This window comes from Rissa tridactyla, chromosome 13 (genome assembly GCF_028500815.1).
Source record: "Rissa tridactyla isolate bRisTri1 chromosome 13, bRisTri1.patW.cur.20221130, whole genome shotgun sequence".
In the NCBI taxonomy this organism is placed as follows: Eukaryota; Metazoa; Chordata; class Aves; order Charadriiformes; family Laridae; genus Rissa; species Rissa tridactyla.
The window spans coordinates 2,966,338-2,986,469 of NC_071478.1; the positions used below are offsets into that span (position 1 = coordinate 2,966,338).

The 20,132-nt window shown below is 57.2% G+C and overlaps 1 protein-coding gene across 23 annotated transcripts; it reads left to right on the forward strand.

The window, feature by feature from the left end:
* Positions 1-894: 894 nt before the first annotated feature.
* On the forward strand, positions 895-20,056 carry TPST2 (tyrosylprotein sulfotransferase 2). 23 transcript variants are annotated; one of them, XM_054219054.1, is made up of 10 exons: positions 4,056-4,197; positions 10,469-10,537; positions 13,276-13,353; positions 13,584-14,491; positions 16,064-16,262; positions 16,561-16,620; positions 16,818-17,000; positions 17,605-17,655; positions 18,736-18,784; positions 19,511-20,056. In XM_054219054.1, exons 4-9 carry the CDS (start codon positions 13,656-13,658, stop codon positions 18,763-18,765), a joined length of 1,359 nt encoding a protein of 452 aa, XP_054075029.1. In that variant the 5' UTR covers positions 4,056-4,197; positions 10,469-10,537; positions 13,276-13,353; positions 13,584-13,655; the 3' UTR covers positions 18,766-18,784; positions 19,511-20,056. The 23 variants fall into 23 exon arrangements, 22 of the variants coding, with proteins under 22 accessions (XP_054075011.1, XP_054075014.1, XP_054075019.1 ...); XM_054219056.1 differs by lacking the exons at positions 16,561-16,620; positions 16,818-17,000 and adding an exon at positions 17,420-17,506 and having other exon boundaries at positions 4,057-4,197; XR_008469078.1 differs by lacking the exons at positions 17,605-17,655; positions 18,736-18,784; positions 19,511-20,056 and adding an exon at positions 17,420-17,506 and having other exon boundaries at positions 16,818-17,313.
* Positions 20,057-20,132: the final 76 nt, after the last annotated feature.

The window sequence follows — 20,132 nt, forward strand, 5'->3', positions numbered from 1 at the left end:
CGGGGGACGGCTCTTCTTCGCCGTCCCACTCAAAGCCTGGCGCTGGAAACCGGGTGGGATGCAGTGGAGGGCGATTTTCCCAGGGGAATCGCTCTCAGGGAGGGAGGGCCCCCCCCACGCTGGGGATGCTGCAGGGTCAAGGGAGACCCCGGTGGAAGCTGGAGCATCCGTGGGAAGGAGGTGCCTCCGGCATGGTCTCACCAGCCCCCGGGGGGTCTCTCGTAGGTGGGGGGCTCGGGGCGTCCTGGGAGCAGTTGGACCATGACGGGGGGTTCCTGTGTCCCCCCGTGCTGCGGGGCCGGGGGGAGCGGGGGCTCACGGGGCCCTGCCGGCGGGTACACGCCACGAGACAGCTCTGTGAGCAGCCTGCAGCAGAATCCACCCGAGCGGTAAATAATTAACAGCCCCTAATTGCAGTCAATCAAAGCCTAATTCACTTTCAAGGAGGTGCTTTTTCCCCTGGGACGCCCCCCTCCCCACCGGACGCCCCCGCCCTCCTCCCTTCCCCGTCCCCTTCCCCTCCCGCTGAAGCACTTTCGGTGGCATCTTCCCGCGCTCCCACTTTGCTAATTAGCGATGGCGGTAATTGATAGCGGCGGCGGCGCCGCCGGGCACCGTGCAACCAGCACCCCGGGGCTCGGGGGCGATGGCTGGGGGGGCGGGCAGCCCCCCCACCTCCGGAGCACCCCCCGCCACGGGGCCGTGTCCCGGCACCGGCTCCCCCGCGCTGCCCGTGGAGTGTCCCGGGCACACGCACCCCGGCCGCTGCAGGCACGCGCCTGTCACGTGACATCTCCCGCCGCCGTCGCCGTCCGCGCGCCCCCGGTGCCGCCCGGTATCGCCCGCGGGCGGCGGGGCGCATGCGCAGTGGGGGCGGCGCGCGGCGCGGGGATCCCGGCCCCTCGTGCGCGTGACGTCGCCGCGTCTCGCGCCGCTCCGGGCCGGCGGCGGCGGCGGCGGCCCCGGTAAGTGGCGTGTGGGGAGAGGGGGGGAGGGATCGGTACGGCGCGGCGGGGGCTGCCAGCGCTGCTCGGCAGCGACACCGGCAGCGACACCGTGCCCCCCCGCCGCCGCGTCGGCCGGCAGGTGACAGCGGCGGGTCCGGGCGGCGCTCGGTAGCGGCGGGGCGGGCGGGGGGAGCGCGGCGGGCAGCGCTCGGTGGGTGGCGTGCGGGGCGCGGAGCGGCGTGGGATGCTCGGTGCTCCGTGCGGGCGGCGTGCGGGAAGCTCGGTGCACGGAATGGTGCAGGGCGCTCGGTGCGGGGTGCTCGGTGCACGGCATGGTGCTCGGTGCACGGAGCGATGCGGGGTGCTCGGTGCGGGGTGCTCGGTGCACAGAGCAGTGCAAGGTGCGGGGTGCTCGGGGCACAGAGTGGTGCAGGGTGCTCGGTGTGGGGTGCTCGGTGCACGGAATGGTACAGGGTGCTCGGTGCGGGGCACTCAGTGTGGGGTGCTCAGTGCATGGAGCGATGTGGGATGCTCGGTGTGGGGTGCTCGGTGCGTGGAGTGATGCAGGGTGCTCGGTGCACGGAGCAGTGTGGGATGCTCGGTGCAGGGTGCTCCATGTACCTTTTTTCCCCCCCTCTTTCCTTCCTTCCGACACGCTCCCCTCACCCCCAGTCTCCCTGGCACCCCTTTGGGAGCCCTCCATCACCCCCGTGTCACTGTACAGGACAGCGGTGTGGAGAGCAGGCTTGGGCACGCTGCTTGTCCGGAGGCACCCACGGGCTGGGGCTGTCTGTCCGTCCATCCAGGCGCCTGGGGCTGAACTCGGGGGTTGGGGCAGCCCTCCTCTGCTGGGGCGAGTGGCTGCCTGTGTCGCGGTGGCCTGGGCAAGCGAGTGCTTGGTGAGAGGCTGCACCCATGGGTCTCGCTCGACGTTAGCCTCAACTTTTGGGACGAAAGGTGTTGGGCAGCAGCTGAGGTCTGGGTGGCCATGGGGTGCGGGTGCCTTGGCAGGGACATTGCAGACAGGCTCCTGAGCAGCTGCGATGGTGCCTCGCGGCCCCCCCCAAAACACCGATGCTCTCCCTGCTCTGCCCTTCTGTCACCGAGCCGCTGCCCTGTGGTGCTGCATGGCAGGGATGCGAGATCCACGCTATTTCCGTAGCAAGCTCGAGTTCCCTGGGACTTGTGGCTGGAGCCACAGTCCCTGGCGCTGCTGGCAGCGCGTTCCCACTGCCGGCAGCATGAGCTGGGCCACGCTCTTCCATGGGAAGGGTATGGTTTGCATTGCGTGGGCCTTTGTTCTGTCCCTCGCTGTGTTTGTTTGCATGCTGGGTCTCCGTCCAAAAAACATCTCACAGCTTGAAACCCCTTCACACGTCTTCCTCTTGCGATTCGGAGCCCGGCCCCGCCAGCTGCTTGTGCTTAATATACGGGTGGTGAGTCTCCCCTGCACACAGCTGTGCTGCTCTCTCACGCGCGGGTACCGAGCGAGGGCGAGTGGAGAGATTAAAATGATTTGTACTAACAGGTTTCCAAATTTGACGTTGCTTTTCTGGGAATACTGCAGTGTGCTCGTGGGGAGCTTGTCAAGTGCCAACGCAGGTTCAAATGTTTCCTGCGAGCAGGGTTTTGTAATAGTGTGGTGCCTGCCTGCAGCTTGTGCTCCTGCGTGTGTGGCGCTCGGCAGGAACAGCCACGCCGTGCCGCCCGCAGAGTGAGCCAAGGGTCTGCAGGGTGCTCAGGCAGGGGGGGCAGCCCCTGGAATTTGGGGGGTGATTTCCAGTGCTGATCTTTGTAGATGTTCCACGGTTTGTTCGTGGACCCGCAGGGGTGGAGTTGGAGGGGTTTGAGGAAGGGACTGGTGGAACTTGCTGGTGCACCCATCAGCGTCCCGGTGTTTTGGTCCAGGGCATTGAGCTTTCTCCATTCCTGCGAGTTCCTTCTGTGCCTGTGTGCGCGCTTAGGGGGTAACGCTGCTCTCTGGGGGTGCAGTGGCTGACTGATGCCAGCAGCTCCGCGTTTCCCAGAAGACCGGAGCATCGCTGCTAGGACCCGGCCATGAGAGCCAGTTTCTACACCTCGGTGTTTGGCAGCGCGTCAGCTGAGATGGGGCAGCCACCACCGTGCTCCGGGCCCCCTTTGCCAAGCTGAAAGCGCCTCGCCTGGGGTGAGCAGCACCGTATCCCGCGGCAGCGGCTGAGCCGGGCATGGTGCCGCATGGATCTTTCCTGGCATCACCCGGAGCCAGTGCCGGCATCAGGGGCATCGCTGCAGGGGGACGCGGGCAGAATTGTGCCGTCCACACCGGTGCTGGCGAGATGTCCCAGGCTGGGGGCGAGGAGGCAGGAGCCGATGCGGGTCTCTCCAGGACATGGTTCGCTGGTGGGCTCACCAGCAGGACGGGCAGGCTCATGCCGCTGCCATTCTCTGCCGGTAGCTTTTAAAAACTGTATTAGTAATTTCTGTCGCTATTTTAGGAAGATACTTCCAAAGGCAGTTTGCATTACAGATACGCTGAGCCTTCAGGGGATGTGCGGGATGGCAGGAGCGCTACAAAACACAGTGACTTGTCAAGAACATTTTTGGAGAGAGAAAACAAACACCCAGCAGGTGGTTTTATTTGGCACCGTACAGATGCGTCTTCTGACGAATTTGTGATGCATTTAGGAAGCCTCAGCTGAGCATGTTTCGCTTTGGATTTCACAGCCCTCCGAGCGCAGGCAGCGAGCACGTGGGCCGGCGGGAGAAGCTTGCCATGTTGTCTGCCTGCTTTGTTTCGTACCATTTTGCAAGCCTTTAGTCTGTGCAGTTCTCCTAAACCTCTATCCGTCTCCAGTATCGCAGGGATTCTCCTCGAATCCTGTTTAATGGTGAACGATGCTTTTTTTCCCCCCCCCCCCCCCTTTTCACCCCCAATCCATCCTTTTTGCTGATCTTGCAGCACAGGTGCAGGCAGGAGCATGGGCTGGCAGCGCTGCCAGGGGCTGGCCGTGCCCGTAGGAGCCATGCGGTAGGCGACAGGCTCACCAAGGAGCCCCCCCGAGCCCCTTGCCCTCTTGCTGGGTCAGTAAACAAGACCCAGTGATAGCCGCAGAGGGTTGCTCAATCCGCAGCGCTCGGAAGTTAAGCAAGCGGCTGGTTCCCATCGTGCGTTCCCAGGCGAGTGAGCCCAATTCGAGACCAGCGAATCCGCAAGTGGCTGCGGCGTCGAGGTGCTTCTCCATGGGGAAACGACTGCCGGCTCGTCAAGGTGCTTTTCCGTGGAGAAATGACCACCATCTCATCGGCTTCGGAGCCGCTGGGATCCGCAGCCTGTTGTAGCAGGACAGGGAGAAGCAGCTGGGTTTTTCCAGTGCTCCTGTTCCTGCTCGGTGCTGGGGGTGGATCCTGTGGCGTGAGTGACCGTTTCTGGCAGCGGCTTTGCCCGGACACGCTGCAAGGGTGGTGGGAGAGCACCCAGCCCCCCCGGCCGGCTCCCAGCTGTGCTCACAGCTGGCTGTGGGCTAGCGCGGCGGGGTGTGGGTGGCATGCAGAGGCAGCCCTCAGTGGCCCAGCGTTTGCAGCTGTAAATGGCAGCAGAGGATGCAGGGCTCGCAGCTGCGTGTCTGAAGACAGGAACAGAGCCGTGAAGCACTCGGATGTGCTGTTCAGGGTAATTTGTCTTACGGGTCAGCCATGCCACGCACAGAGCAGCACATCTCGGAAGGAGCCAATTCCATTCCTTCCATACACGGTTTCACGGGAAGAGCTTCTCCCACAGCGGGGCTTGGTGGGAGGTGGTTGCACGTCCTCGCTGGGGGCTGCGCGGGCAGAGATGGCTTTTGTGTCGTATTGAGTGGGAGGCCACGTATTCGCACGTTGCTGAAGTTGGTGCTGGGCAGCACTCTGTGCCCTTCCCAAAATTACTGGCTTTGTGAAAATGCCAAACACTCGCCCTCGTGGCAGCCAAAATGCTGAGCCCCGGCCCCGGTGCCGGTCTGTGCAGGGAGATGGGGCATCGCTACCGAAGCGTGGCTGGCCGTGGCGTTTCCTCCTGGCCCGGCAGCCCTTCTGTCCGCGTTACCCTCTCCTCAGCCAGCGCCATCAGCTCTGGGGACGGCCTGGTGTTGCTGCATGGGGAAATAAAATATTTTGATTTTGCTTCTTAAGCAAATTTGAGGTTTTGGGGTTTCTCTTGCAGAAACAACCTTTTATTTGCAAATCCTGATCTTTGTGCCTGCAAGAATGGAGCTTGTTGAGACTTACGGTTTGGCATGTGGATTTGGAAAATATTTTTTTTGAAGATACTTAGTATTTTTTCTAGCAGTTCCTCTGCCTTCTTTTTCTCCCTGTGTTTTATGGCGGGCTCCGACCACCCACATCCACGCGGGGAACCTTGGTTCAGTTTTGGGAGGGAAGCGTCATGTTTGCACCGAGCGCGGTGAATTAACGTGGAGGCTGCAAACTCTGGCTCCCCTCGCCCTGCGGCGTTCCGTGTGCCCCTCTCCCGGTTCTCCGGGACCTATCCTGGGACAGGGGTGGGAGTTCGAGGGATGCTGGTCGGAGGAGCGGGGGAGCAGCTCCGTGCTTCCCAAGACCCCCCTCGTCCAGCTCTGTGGGGGGAGCGGGACGACAGGCCCATGGGTCAGGGCGCAAGGGGAGCGAGTGTGGGAGTGCGTTTGTCTGTCTGTCACCGTTCGTGCAGCGGCACCCGCGCTGGCTTTGCCTTTGCCCCCTGGAGGCAGCGACTGCGGAGTAATTAAGAAAAGGTAAAGCTCGGTGAGTTGGAGCTGCGGATTGATTAAAAGTCAGAAGCGCCCCTCCGAAGTGCAGAGCTCCTGGCCCGTTGCGGCTAAAGTTCTTCCAAAGTGAAGACTGAGCCGATCTGGCAGGCTCCGTCTGTCACTGGGGGGTCACAGACACCCCTCCTGCTGTGGCACCTGTCCCTTGCAGCCCACGGGGTGGCGGGGGGGGTCTCCCTTCTCCGCCTGTACCCCCTCACTCGGCTCAGTCCTTCCAGCGGCAGCTGTACCTCCCGACCCTGCTCCTCGAGCCAAGGGGGGGACGTGGCAAGCCCCTCTCCTCCTGGCTTTGCCGGAGCTTTGCTGGGGTGCGGTGACTTGTGCCAGGTTGCTGGGGTGGGTGCCTCCATCACCGCCTTCTGGCAGCGGCTTTCACTTCGGGCGTTTCATAATTAATAAGCCAGTTTGAGACAAAGGCCGTTGTCTTACGGAGAGGTTGGCAGAGGTGGATAGTGTGGTTTCCATCGCCGGGTGATAAAATGCTGTTGCTGTGCTTGGAACGAGAGGCGGGTGGAGCAAAGATGCTGTAAATTGGTGCGATTTTTATTATTTTGGGAACATTGTAGCATTGAGCAGGATAATAAAATGTTTTTCTAATCATAACAGCCTTGAGGCAATAAACAAACAGTACATTTGTGCTGTGAAATGTCTGTCGATTCTTTGTTGATGTGATTTAGAGCCTGCTAAAGCAGGCTGGCGCGCTGTGCGTGCGTCCCTGGCCAGGCTCTCTGGGGACGGTGTGCCGGGGTGCTCGGCTGGGAACGCGCTGCGTGGCTCAGGGCTTCCACCTCACGGGCTTTTCTGGGCGAGAAAGCTGGTATTTGAAGCCGGTGTGCTCTGCTTTAATCCTCAGGGCATCAGATTCTGCTAGGTTAATTTTCTAGGTACTCGGTCAGCAGCGAGAATGAAATCCCCCGTGTCCCCCTCTTGGAGGAGGGCTTTGTGCTTTGGGAGAAAAGTGGTCTTTTGTGAAAACCCCTCGCTCCTGCAGGTCCAAGCCAGCGATCTCCGGGCTGCAGGAATGTGGGAATTGTGGTGGTGCTGGGGAGCAGGAGCTGTGCCGTGGGGGTGGGCTGTGCCACCGGACCCTCGCACCCGGCCGCTGGGGTGGCTTCGGCACCTGAGCGGAGCGGCCAGAGCCACGGCGAGCATCTTGCGCAGTGAGGGGGTGCGCAGTGAGGGGATGCGGCGAGCATCTTTCGCAGTGGAAGGCGAAGAGGAGATGCTCAGGAGCTGGCATCATTGCAGGGATGCTGGATGGTGCATGGCATTGAGTGTGCTCAACTGTAAGGAAACGGGGCAGGACCTACGAGCGCAGCAGTGTCGGCGCGCCCTGTGGATGCTGTGGGGGTGAGCTGAGCCGGCTGGGTGCTAAGGCGCGAGCTTAAACATCCTCCTTGTGGTTTGCGTGCCAAGATGTCTGCTTAAGCACTCGTTCTTGCAGTCTTCTGCCTATTTCTTCCAGTTTTACTTGGGATGATGTTGGCAGTGCCAATGCAAACCACGGTGCTGTTTGTTCTGTCTGGGGATTTTCAAAGGGATGCATTATCCTGAAGTGCTCTAAAATCCATGTATTTTTACTGGGATTGGCTTCTGGTTCCTGTAGATGCGCCTGGGTTTGTGACCTGTAGTGCATCTTTAGCTTTAATAAGCAAAAACCGTTCTGCTGTCGATGTTGCTGTTCTCACCACTTGGTGGCCTGAAAGCAACTTCTTTTTCCACCCTCCCCTCCCCGAGTGCTGTAGGTGCCGCTCAGCAGCTTAATTTCATGCACATAAAAGTGGGCTCTTCTCTCACCTGCAGCAGAGGTTTGTACCAAGCTCCCGTTGCGCCGCGGTATTGATTGGGGTGGGCAGCGAACGGCAGAGAGGGTTGGACCCTGCTCCCGCAGGCTGGCCGTCCCTGCGGGGATCGATCCCGGCCCTGGTGGGGGCGGACGAGCACAAACCGCGTTGTGCAACGGGGCTGACGCTGCACTTGGGTGAACCTCAGCCTCGGCCGCCTCCGTGGGCACGCAGCAGCAAGCGGAGATCCCTGCTGCTTCTATGCTTTCCAGGGCTGCTCCTCCACCTCTTGGTGAACGTTTTAAAATTTGCTGTTCAGCTTTCGCTCGGGCTGCTTTGAAATTGAGACGGAGAAACACCCCGTGCGTTGCGTGCCGGCAGTCCGTCCCCTCCCGCTCCTCGCCCTCAGTCCCCGCCAGCTCTTCCCGGCGTTCCTCTCCCGGGGCTCGTTGACCCCTCTCCTCTTTGCTGCTGCCTCCTCAGGAGTCAGCATCTCTGTCCTGCTAAAGGGAGATGCCTTGGAGTCGTCGGGCGTTTTGAAACGCGCATTGCAAGCTCCCACCCGGAGAAGCACGCAAATCTTCGGCGGTGACAGCACTTCTGGGCGCATTGTTCGCCCGAACTCAGGTTGGGATAACAGCGGCCGCAAGCTGTGTTTATTTTTGTGTTGCACGCCGCGTGTGAATTAACTGGAGACTATCAATTAAGTGATTAAATTTTGCTGATTTGTAAAGATGAGCGCTAGATATACTGAGATATTTTTTGCTGACCACAGCTTCTGCTGCCGTTCCACCACAAAGACGTCTGCAGTTCCTCATCCTCTTATTAAGCACCAACGATTTGAACTAAAATTTTCCAGGCCACACCTATGTCTTTTGGGGAAGCCGCAGTTAATAGCAATCATTTCTGGGAAGGGTTTAAAGAAAAACGCGTTTTTTGATGATGTTGAGCTTCTCGGAGAAACTGGTTTGGTTGTTTGTTTGTAACGCTTTGCTGCTTTAAAAGGAAAGGGCTTTGAGATGCTGCTTCATGGCTACAGATGGAGCAGGGCTCCCTGGCTCGCGCGGGGCCGCTCGCCGGCAGCGGTGGCGGTGGTTTGCCCGTTTCACAACAGCAGGTGAAGGAGGCGGTGGAGGCTGCGGTCGGTTGGCGCTGGCCGTTGGTGCTCGCTCGGCCACGGTGTCCGCCCGTCCGGCACAGCGGCACGCTGCCCGGCCCCGCACTGCGGTGGCAGGCGTCAGGAAGGAAGTCTGCAAGCGTGTGTGTGTCTGTGTGTCTGTCTGCGTGTGCATGGGCGAGAGCTGGAGCCGTTTCCGGAGCAGGGTGTCTCGGGGCCGGGCTGTTAAACCGCTGCCGCTCCGTGCACCAGATCGTTCGTGGCACTGCAGAAGCGCATCCGGGGATGCAGCGGCTGCTCCGCAGACCTGCAGCCTCATCCGGACCTGAAATCCCGTGGTCGATGGAGGCCAGGCCAGGGTCGAGCAGAAAAAGCCTTGCAGGGAAGGAGGGCGATGCGTGCACTGCGGACGAATTCTTGCAAAGTTCGTGCTGGGTGGAGTTTCCCTCTGTTTTTTAATTAGTGTTAAAGCAGAGGGGCTGTGTGATGTTTGATGGCAGCTGGGCAGGAGAGGAGGAGACTCTTGGGTGGCTGGAATAACAATTAGTGTCTGTACTCGAAATGTTCTCAAAAACATCCTCCAAGGCCGGGACGCCATCGTGCATCAAGGGGAAGCTGGCTGCAGGAAGGGCCTGGCTGCAGCGGCCCCATGACGAGCCCATGGTCCCGTGCACACGCTGTAAGCCTCGGAGCGGAGTGCCACCCTGCCACCCTGCCACCCTGCCTGCCCACTGGGTCCTGCCCCTTGGGGTGCTCCATTGCAGCACAGCCCCCAGATGGTGGCCTTGCTGGGAAACCTTCAGCCCTGCTGGGACGGGTCCAGCCTGCTGCTGCCCTCCTGTGCCTGGAGGAGGGTATTCTGCAGGGACACGGCTGCTGCACCGCCAGCGGGACGCGGGCAGGACCCCTGCACCGGCGTGGTGTCACCGGGATGCTCTGTGCTTGCAGGACAGCTTCAGCCAAGGCGGTGCAGGTTGCTGCTGGGCTCCCCAGGATGGGTGACAGCTCTGTTGGGCGCAGGTGTCGTGTCCTTGTGGGAAATCTGGCGTTCGGGATGATGTGCAGGTTTTGGTTCCCCTACCTGGTGGGGTTTGCATGCCGCATGGGGCCGGTGCTGCTGCTTTGGTGGATGGTGAGGCTGGAGAGAGATTTGTTCCTTGGGCTGGAGCCGGGGAGATGCCGGCAGCGCGGGCAGCTCTTGGTGCTGAGGTTGGCATCCCCATGACCACCCCTGCAGGCACGAGCGTGACCTGACAGACCTGGGGAGTCCTCTGGACCCCGTCTCCTTTTGCTGTTACTGGTTTGGGGACTGACCATAGCCTGATTTCAGCATTTGTACCAAAGTCTGTGGCAGGCAGGTCTGGAGCTGCTTCCTCTGGGATGGGCCGTTGCGCCGGTCACTTGTGTGCAATGGAATCGTGCCACGTTCGGGCTGTTGTCCCCCGTGTTTTAAACATCCCAGCTGCTCCTGTCCCCCTGAGGCTTCTCCCTTCCAGGAGGCTTCATTTTAGGAAATGACAGCGGTCACCTTCCCGCTTCCCTTGGTTTCCCCTTTTGGCTCAGCCTTGTGAACGCCGCTGTGATGGAGCGGTGCCGGTGCCTCCTTGGGGCGGGTGGCCGAGTCACAAGTGGGCCACATCTGTCTGCCAGCGCTGGCCGTGAGCTGGGACCACCATCTCCACCAGGACCACCTTTCCCTGGGCTCGGAGGGAAGTTGTGAGCAGGAGGGGTACGTGCGGCAGGGGAAGTTGCCAAGGAGGAGAGCATTGCATGTCAGCTCGTGTGCAGATGTCTGTGATAAGTAAGCAAATCGACATTGTGGCTTTTCTTTCCCATTAGGTATTTTCGCGGCCACCTGTGTTTCAGCATGAAGCTCGGCTAACAGCAAAATGAATTTACCGGGGGAAGGTAAGTACATACGGATGGCAGTGCCAGAGCGGTTGATTCTCCAGTGATGCTGGGCACGGGCTGGTGAATATTTCATACATCTGTGTACACCGCCACCGATGTCCCGTTAATACTGTATTGCCTTCAAAAGCTGACAAGAAATGGTTTAAGCCTTGTTTACACTAATGTCCGATCAGCATGCAAAATAAGGAAGACTTGCTGCCTGTAGGACCTCTTGTGTCCTCGTTTGTCACTGCTCTGCTGTCACTTCCCCACCAGCTCCCGTCCTCCCCCGCGCTCTCTGCTCTCGGTGCCAGCCTTGCCCTGGTGGCAGCTGGGGACAGAGCCCTTGGCTGTGGGTCACGGCAGTGTCTGAGCTGCACTTGGGGGCTTCCGCCTGGGATCGGCTGCTGGCACTTTGATTTCTGCTCCCTGTCACCAGCTGCAGTGGTTTTTAGTCCCTGCCACAATGTGCCAGAGAAGCCCCCAAGAGCTCCCTAATTCCTGCTGGAGTGGAAAGCTCACAGAGCCAGCTTGGGCATCTGAAGGACTAGAAGGTTGTCTGATCAGACAGCCGTGCCGCCTGATTAAGCCATGATATTTTCCACCAGATATCTGCTGTGGAGGAAATTATCCATCCCCGTGCTCTCGTAGCCTAATAAGCCCCGTAAATTTTGGGGAATTCTTAGCGGAGGTTTGCACAAAAGAGTTGAAAATAAGCCAGGATTGTTTGCGGTCGCTCAGCGGACAGCTGCCGAGCACGCTCACGGATGCTTGTTCATCCCGCCCGGCTACACTGGGGTAGTCCCAGCGGAGAAGTTCTGCTCCAGCCCTCCCAGCGCCCGCGGGTGCCGTGCAGGAGGCAGAGCGGGGCTGTGGTGTGCTGGAGCCGCGGGGAGAGTCCAGAGCACAGCAGGGAGGGAGAAGCCGTCGGCACCTGCCTCTCTGCCTTTCCTGTTGCCCCGCAGCGGAGCCAGAGCTTCCCCATGCTGCTGGTGTCGGATGGGCAGCGGTGGGGGCTACATCTCTGCCGGGGCCGGGGCAGCAGGATGGTCCCAGGGACACGGCACTTTGTCCCACCGGGTGCTGCTGGAGCAGAGCCGGTACCGCGGGCTCCCCGCCAGCCTCCCGCGCTGCACGGCAAAATGAGGGAGTCCCTTTGTTCCTCTCCGGCGGCACTCGGACTGGAGCTGCTGGGAGCATCGCGGTGGGAAACGCTCACTGTAAGCCGTTTTTGCAAAGAACAGAGCACTTCTGTGCTCCCGGCCTCCTTTCGAAACTGCGGATCTTTCCTGTTAATTAGCCTGTCTTGGTCTGCATAGCCGTAATTATTCCAGTTGGCCTTAAATCCTGCCTGCTCCAGCTACAATGCATTGAAATGGGTCTTGTGGCATTTGCAATTATTTTTAGGGTGAACATTTGAATATATTTACATGACTGAAACAGATCAAGATAGCAGGAAGGAGCAGATGAGCGCTTGTCTTTTTAATGGGTCTGAGTCTGCTGCAAAAATGCCAGAGCTGTTTGTTATTCCCTCTGATTTACATCTAAACAAATAGGCCAGCATTTGGTTTTTTGACTTTTGTATAGTACGTGGCCGTGCATTTCAAACTGTTTAACCTTGGTATGTTAACCAAGCAGCTGGCCAGGATGTCAACCATGGTGCTAAAGAGTCACGGAAATCATTTTGGTGGTGATTTTACTTTGCTGCTGGGATGGGAAAACGCATACCTGGGTGGGCAGAGCGGCACTGCCTCTTCGTGCGGCGGTAACCCAGTGGTTTGAGCAGAAGTGGATAAAAGCAGAGCGGGTGGATGGTGAGCAGCTGCCCGCTACATCCGTCCCGATAGGTGGAGCGGGATGTTAGGGGTTGGAAGGGGAATGGAGCGAGTCCTCCGGCACCCGGCCGGTTCTGGGGCCCCTGTGCTGGCATGTAGGGCAGGGACAGGGGGCTGCCTGGCTCCGGGGGGGCTCTCCTGCCTGCTCCCTGCCGCACAGCGGCTTTGGACGGGCTGCTGCTAAATGTGGTCTTTCATGGAAAGAGTCGAAAGGAGAAAACCTTTTTTTCTGAAGCGGTTCTTTGGATTTTCAGCAAAACAAAACGCGTGGACGTCCCGTTCCTTCCACTCCATTCAGCGCCCGCCCCAGCCACATAATCACAAAGAACTTGAAATCCCTGGGTGAGCCCAGGGGAGGATTGCAAAACCTGTGCTCGCAAATGGAGCAGAAGCGGGGGGAGGGTGTGGGGAGCCGTGCCAGCCTTCGCAGGAGTCCCTCCCGTCAGGCAGCAGAGCGGGGGACTTGCAGGAACAGCAGGCTTCCTGCTGGATATCATCCTACCAAGGCGCGGAAAACCCAAAAAAGCCTTAATGCCAGATGAAGTCTTCCAGGATTTTTATGTAAGGTCAGTCTCCAGAGGAGGGGCATTTAACGCTGACTTTGTGTGTTTGCTGTTAGGCTGCAGATGGTTTAATTTCTCAAAAGTGTTTCATTCTAATGGGTAACTGCCTTTCCTGACTCAGACCCTTAAAATTTGCACGAGATGCTTTTGTTTTTCTCTTATTTCAGCTTTCTCCCCTCCCTTGCGACAGCACATTGAAACAAAAGAAAATGTAGGAAGGAGACAGGTGGCTGAGAGAAGTGAGAAGACGGTGGTGAGCTGAGCTCAGTTTTGGAAGGAAGGAAGAACTGCAGGGAGGGTCTGGGCTTCATCTGGGATGGAACAGACTCTCTGTAAAGATTTTTTTTTTTTTTTTAAGGACTGAGCGGGTATGCATGGCCCCTCCTCTCCGAAACATTCCTGGAGCTTTGCTTCAGCTGTAAACTTGTGATTCTGGGTACGCAAACAGTGCAGAAATAATCTCTTTGGGTGTGTTCTGAGGCAGATTTTAATTACCTCCTTGGTAGAAGGCACCTAGCCTGGAAGTTGCTGATAAGTGAAAGAGATGATGAAAGCCTGGGATGGTGTCAGCGTCCTGAAGGAGCCAGGCTGGATGCTGAGGTTGCCGGCGGGGCTGGGCTGGATTGTGGATCCTGCTCCTCTGACCCTGCTGTGTTTCTCTTGCAGATGCCCGTTGGGTTGGACGCTTGCTAGCTGAAAGCTGAAGCGTGGTCACCAGCCTGTGCGGAGGAGAACAGGATGCGGGTCACCATGAGGAGGGTGTTGCTGGTGGTGGGCTCGGTGGTCGCCCTGATGGTGACTCTGCACCTCGGCCAGCAGGTCCTGGAGTGCCAGCAGGTCCTGAGCGAGAGGAGGCACAGGCTGATGAGACCTGAGAACGAGGAGCTGGTCATGATGGACTCCAACCACGTCGAGTACCGTTACAGCAAGGAGATGCCCCTGATATTCATTGGTGGGGTCCCACGGAGCGGCACGACGCTGATGAGGGCCATGCTCGATGCCCACCCTGAGGTGCGCTGTGGAGAGGAGACCCGCATCATCCCCCGCGTGCTGGCGATGCGGCAGGCCTGGTCCAAATCAGGGCGAGAGAAAATGCGCCTGGACGAAGCCGGGGTGACGGACCAGGTTTTGGACGCCGCTATGCAGGCCTTTATACTGGAAGTGATCGCCAAGCATGGTGAGCCAGCCAGGTATTTGTGTAACAAGGACCCCTTCACGCTGAAGTCCTCTGTCTACCTGTCCAGGCTCTTCCCCAATTCCAAATTCCTCCTGATGGTTCGAGATGGCCGGGCTTCGGTCCACTCCATGATCACACGCAAAGTGACAATCGCGGGCTTTGACCTGAACAGCTACCGAGACTGCCTGACCAAGTGGAACAAAGCCATCGAGGTGATGTACTCCCAGTGCTTGGAGATCGGGAGGTCCCGCTGCCTGCCCGTCTACTACGAGCAGCTGGTGCTGCACCCCGAGCAGTCCATGCACGCCATCATGAAGTTCCTGGACATCTCCTGGAGCGACACGGTGCTGCACCACGAGGAGCTGATAGGGAAGCCTGGCGGGGTGTCGCTTTCCAAGTGAGTGTCTCGGCTTTTCGAGGAGCGTTTTCGTTACACAGAGGAGGTCAAGGTTAAAACTGGGGGTGCAGATGCGTTGTTTGTGTTTATAGATGCTTTTTCAGGGCCAGAAGTGGCAGCATGTCCAGTTTTGCTGAATAGCTTTTGCGTTTGTGAGTAGAAGACGGCTTGATTACTAGCAATCTGTTGTACCCGGCAAAGCAACTTGTCAGGCGAGGATTTTAGGAGCAGGTGACTGCTTTATTCATGTCTTGACAGTGCAGAAATGATTTTGGTCTCTAATTTGAGAAGAACTGCTGGCTCTGAAACGTGAGCTCTTTAATGCCTCTTTTCTCCACCCATCCTCAAATACCTCCTTGCCATGATTACTTTTGCTGCTAATGAATGGCTTTCAGTGGTGAGCAGCAATTCTTGTCAGGTTTGGTGCTGGTATTGCAGAATAAAAGAAATACCTGCTCCGTGGAGACACACCCCAGCATTTCCTCCTTGCTGGCTGTCCGTCTCTGGGTGCCTGGGGGGTGCTTGCCTTCTCCCACTTCTTCTGCTCTTTTAATGCTCTTTATTTCCTAAATGGAGACTTAAGTCTAACGTAGCAAAATTTAATCCGTGGTGTAAGGGAATATGAGCAGTCTTTGTATGAATTGCTCACGCTGCTCCGTTTCTCTGTGTTGGCCGTGGGCATGCGGCCGGGCTCTGCTTCCCCCCGCCCTGAGACACTCTCCCCCGCGAGGCTGTGCGGCACTGCCTGTGCCTGGGCGGGCGGTAACTGTGAGGCTCGCACGAGGCTCAGGATCCACAGCCTCTGTGCACATACCTCCCTCTTAGGATTCCGGGTCGCCTGTGCCGCGTGGGATGTGGTTTCCCTTGGCTGGAGTCGAGCAAGTGGCTGCTTGCCCCAGGCCAGTGTGCGGAGGGGGGGCTGTACCCACGAGGGGCTCGCTCCTCGGCAGGGTTGGAGGGCAGGGGCATGGCCAGCGGGGAGCATGTCCCATCACCCTTACCCCAGGCAAACCAGGAAGGCAGCTGTGGTGTAGGATAGAGAGACGCAGGCACCTTTGATGGCAGAAGCGATGATTTCTCCAGGGCTTTCAGCACTATTTGCTCAGAGTGGGTTTTGCCGAAGTTGCCTAAACGGCTAAGTTTTTGGATTTTCAGTGGGGCCGTGTGGTGTATCTGCGCTACAGGCCACACATCTTTCATTATTTTGCTGTAATAAGCAGAGGTGTCCTGGTAACACCCTCACCCTGATGCAGGATGGATCCCACCACATATGGGGGGACCCAACCTCTGGGGCCGTGGAAACCCCTGCCAGGATCCGCTCCCCCAGAGCAGGGCTGTGGGTGGGAAGTGGCTGCCCTGAGGCTGTCCCGCTGTCCCTTGCGCCGGCTCTGCCCCGGGTCAACCCGGGGGTGCTGATTATTCGCGCTGCACGTGTGTCTTGGGCATTGGAAGCAAACTGTTGGACTGGCAGTGAACCTGGCTGAAGGCCATTCTGTCTACACCCAGTACGTGAAACCCAACTTTAGTGTCTTGTTTTGTTTGTTTTTTTTTTTCTTTATTATTTTTCCCCAGGATAGAAAGATCAACAGACCAGGTTATCAAGCCGGTGAACATGGAGGCATTATCTAAATGGATCGGGCACATCCCGGGGGATGTGCTGCAGGACATGGCCCACATCGCACCGATGCTCGCCAGGCTTGGCTACGACCCCTACGCCAACCCACCCAACTACGGCCACCCCGACCCCTTAGTTGTCAACAACACGCACAGAGTGAGTGTCGCTGCCGTCTGCCCGCGGCGCTGCCACGGGAGGGAGTGCAGATGCGGGGCGGTGGGGGGCTGCACCCACAGAGCCCTCCGGAGTAGAGGCGGCAGCTGAAACCAAATCAGAAAAGAGCAGGGGAGAAACAAATGCTCTCTTCCTTTTGGGAGGCTGGGAGCAACAGACACGCAGTTACACCGAGATGATTTCAAAACAGATGCGTGTGGTAGATTTGAGTCTGGTGTGGCTCAAACTGATGACGTTCCCTATGATTTTGTGGTGGTGTTCGTTTCTTCTGTTGTGGCAGATACTGACCCGTCCCTCCCTGATCCGGCCCTGCTCTCGAACCCAGGCGTGGGAGTTACTGGTGTGTGCTGATGTTATCTAGGTGCACAGCTGTAGGCACCAGACACGCCGGTCTGGCCCCAGGAGGACGCGCAGACTGGGCTGTGTCTGTGTGGAGCTCACCAGCCACTCCCGCGGTCCCGCGGGGAATGCGAGTGGAGGCTCGTAATGCACTTGGGCAAAACCAGAAGATTTTCTTTTTTTTTTTTTTTTTTTTAGAATATTGACTCATGTCCCTTGAGCAGAACTGGAAGGAAGAAGCTGCAGAGCCACAGACAGCAGTTACTAAACACAGGGAGTTTCTCATGCTTTGGGGCAGACCGGTTCCTCCCTGGCCTGAGGCTGGACTCTGCAGCCGCCCCAGCTTTGCACGTGCTCCCCGTAACGGTGCCCTTGGACCAGGTGTCCTTTGTCACACTGGTGGGAGCAGGGGAATGTCTGCGGGTGGGACCAGTCCCCATGGTACTATGTGCGGATCGTGGCCAGGCAGCCAAGTAGCAGCACTGAGGGTCAGAAGAGGTTCCCTGGAGCTGGTCTGTGCTCCAAGTGCTCTGGTTTCTTCCAGTTCCTCCTTACTCTCTCTGGTTGCTGAGAGCTGTTCTAGGACACAGTGAGTTGGGCGAACATCAGCCCTGGGCAGGGTCAGGGACTCTTTGGGTCTCTGATGTGGACCTTTCAGTACTTCTTGGGATGAATGTGGAGAACTGGAACAATGGTAAAGACCAAAATACTCTCCCCTCCCAAGCTAAGGGGGAGACCAGAGAATTGCTTGTGTTGTTTCCCTGCCCATGCAGGATGCCTCTCTCTGTCTTTGCTTTCAGTCAAGGAGGATGAAACCTCCCACTTTTGCCCCAGTACAGCACCACAATGTAGAACAAACACCCATTGGGGTATTTCAGCTGGTTCAGGTATACTGGGACATAGGATGCAGTTAATGAGGTGGATTTACCAATGTTGATAGATCCACTACCCCAGAAAGGTCACTCGAGTTTTCTCTTTTCCATAGGTTTTAAAGGGGGATTATAAAACGCCAGCCAATTTGAAAGGTCATCTGCAGGTAAGAGTCTGATGTCCCTTTCAGGTCCTTGCCCTGTTTGGTTAATCCTAGGTGCCTGATCCCTTGCTCCCTCTTATGGGCATTTGCAGGCTGGGCAGCCGAGTGCAGGAAATGTCCCTGCTCTCTTGCCTCGATCCATGGGGATGATGTGCCTGTCCTTCCTGCCGTGCACCGCTCCCACCTTCCACGCTTTCGTTGTTGATGTCCTGTGTATTCTGCGCTCCTCAGACCCTGCTCATTCATCTCTGCCACCTCCTTCCTGGTCTGCTCGTGTGTTTGGTTTCGTGCTGTGGAGTTCCGTGTTCACTCATCAGAAACTCGTGCTCTGCGTTCTCTTACTTTAAGACACTTCCTACCTTGCACTCTGTTCCAAAACTCTTAACGTTTTCATTGCCGTGGGTCTTGCCTGCCTTAGGGAAGGGGGGCTTGTCTGATTGACAGGTTACAGATAGGTCTAGTTCTTGCGCTTGGGTGTGTTCAGGTGTCAAAAATGGGGCTCCCTCTCTAAAGAGCAGTGCTTGAAAACAATTAATAACCATCTTTCCTAATGCAAAGCAGTCCAACAACATTGCACATACAGACTTAAAAATAAATAAATAAATAAATAAATAAAAGACTTCTTGACTCTCCAGAAAGCGCTCCAAGCACAGTAGGGGGATGCAGTAGATTGGTGGTGATGTGTCGATCAAAGGTGCCAGGTTTTACCTGCGCAACATGTGGCCTTCTGAAGAAAGCGGGGGGTTGAGCTGCATCGCCAGCGTCGGGCGAGAAGATGCAGAGCCCAGTCCCGGCCTGAGGAAGCCGGGCTGCCTTTGAAGCGAGCGTGTAGTGGCTTTCACTGTGAGAGGTGTTCCTGGCGGTTCCCAGATGGCCGCCCAGGGTGGTTCGTGTTGAGTGAACGGTAGCCAAGTAAGAGCCTGCAGTCTCGTGGCAGCGTCTCCTGGCTGCTGGTTCTCTGCCCTCGTGCTGCTTTCCCTGTCCCAAACATTTCCTTCTCTTGCTGCTGGGAACACAGCGGGGAATGTTTTGAGTTGCAGATGGTGGCTTAAAGTTGACCCTTCTGTTTCTGGGTTATTCTAGGTGACTCAGAACACATCATCTTCTCACTAAGAAAATTAATGATTTCCAGGTAAGACCTTGTACTTCATCTTAAGACTCAGGCAAATCTGCCTGCGTTGCTCCAGGGTTAGCATTTTGCTTGTGTAATTTCTTGTGCCTCTGGATTAGCCAGGCTGCTCCAGGCACGCTCGTGATGCAAATTATCTCCTTCACAGTTGCTTTATGTTTCCAGAACAATACCGTTATGTGAGACGATTTGTCAGAAATTCTTTTTCTGAGTGCTGGAAACAGGCTTACTTCAGCAAAATCGAAATCAGCCACTTGGGAGAGTTATTACTGACTGTCCCCGTGGGGAGCGTTGAAACGGGATGTGGAAATGTGTAGATGAGCTGAGCTGCTCCCCAGCTGTCTTCTACGGCGAGCTGTGCACCCGTGGAAGGGAAGATAAAGCAGTTGTATCTGCTGTCAGTTTGGAAAAACAAAGCTGCTGCCTTGGGTTTCTGCTCCAGATACAACTGTTGATATGTTGGATGTTTTTCCGTCTCTCTTTTCAGCTAGCCTCTACGCTAAAACATAAAATGTCATTTTTTTCTTACTAAAAATGACCCTCTAAAAACTAGTTTCTGTGTACAAGCAGTAAAAAAACAATAATCAGAAGCATTGAGTGAGAATAGAAGTTGTGTGCCTGTCAGTCTGGAGCTGGGACTTGTTTTTTTTTCTAACTGTTTAAAACCATTAGTGGGGCACCTGCTGTGACGGGATCCTGCTCCTGAGCCCGTGTGTTTCTCTCTTCCAGAATGCTGCAAATGGCCTTTTGTTGTCCAACAAAGAAGAGTTTGCAATGGCACCAGTGGAAATCGGTTATCCAAGCATATTGCTTGCTAATACTATTGCCAAAATGACTGCTATACGAGGAATGTATTTGCATTTATTTGCAAAGGCCCAACGTTTGACAGGCCGGATCCCCGTTGTCCCACCTTTTCCCGGCGCTCCGTGGTGGAAGCATCTGAGGAAATCCGCACTCGGCGGGGGCTCGGGTGTGCAGCAGGAAGGGATTTTGTACGCCGCGGCCGGAGGACTCGTTAAACCGTGTTTAAATGTCTCGTAACGCTGTTCTCTAATTCACGGGTCAGAAATAGCCGTCCTGACCTTGTAGAGCCTTTGTGGTGCGAGTGACCCCCACCCCCCCAGCCCTCCCTTCACTGTGACTTACAGAGGCTATTGCAGAGTTAATATATGAGCCGACCCCTCCCCGCCTCCTTCCTTTGTTGCACATCATTAAAGTATTGTTTTAATAAAAAAACCTCCCTCTCTGCTCCCGAGGCCTTCCCCACCCCCTTGCGGCGCTGCAGGCCGCGCCCGGGCCGCCAAACCATAGAGGAGACGCTGCCCGCGAGGCCCTAGCGCGGCCGCTCCTT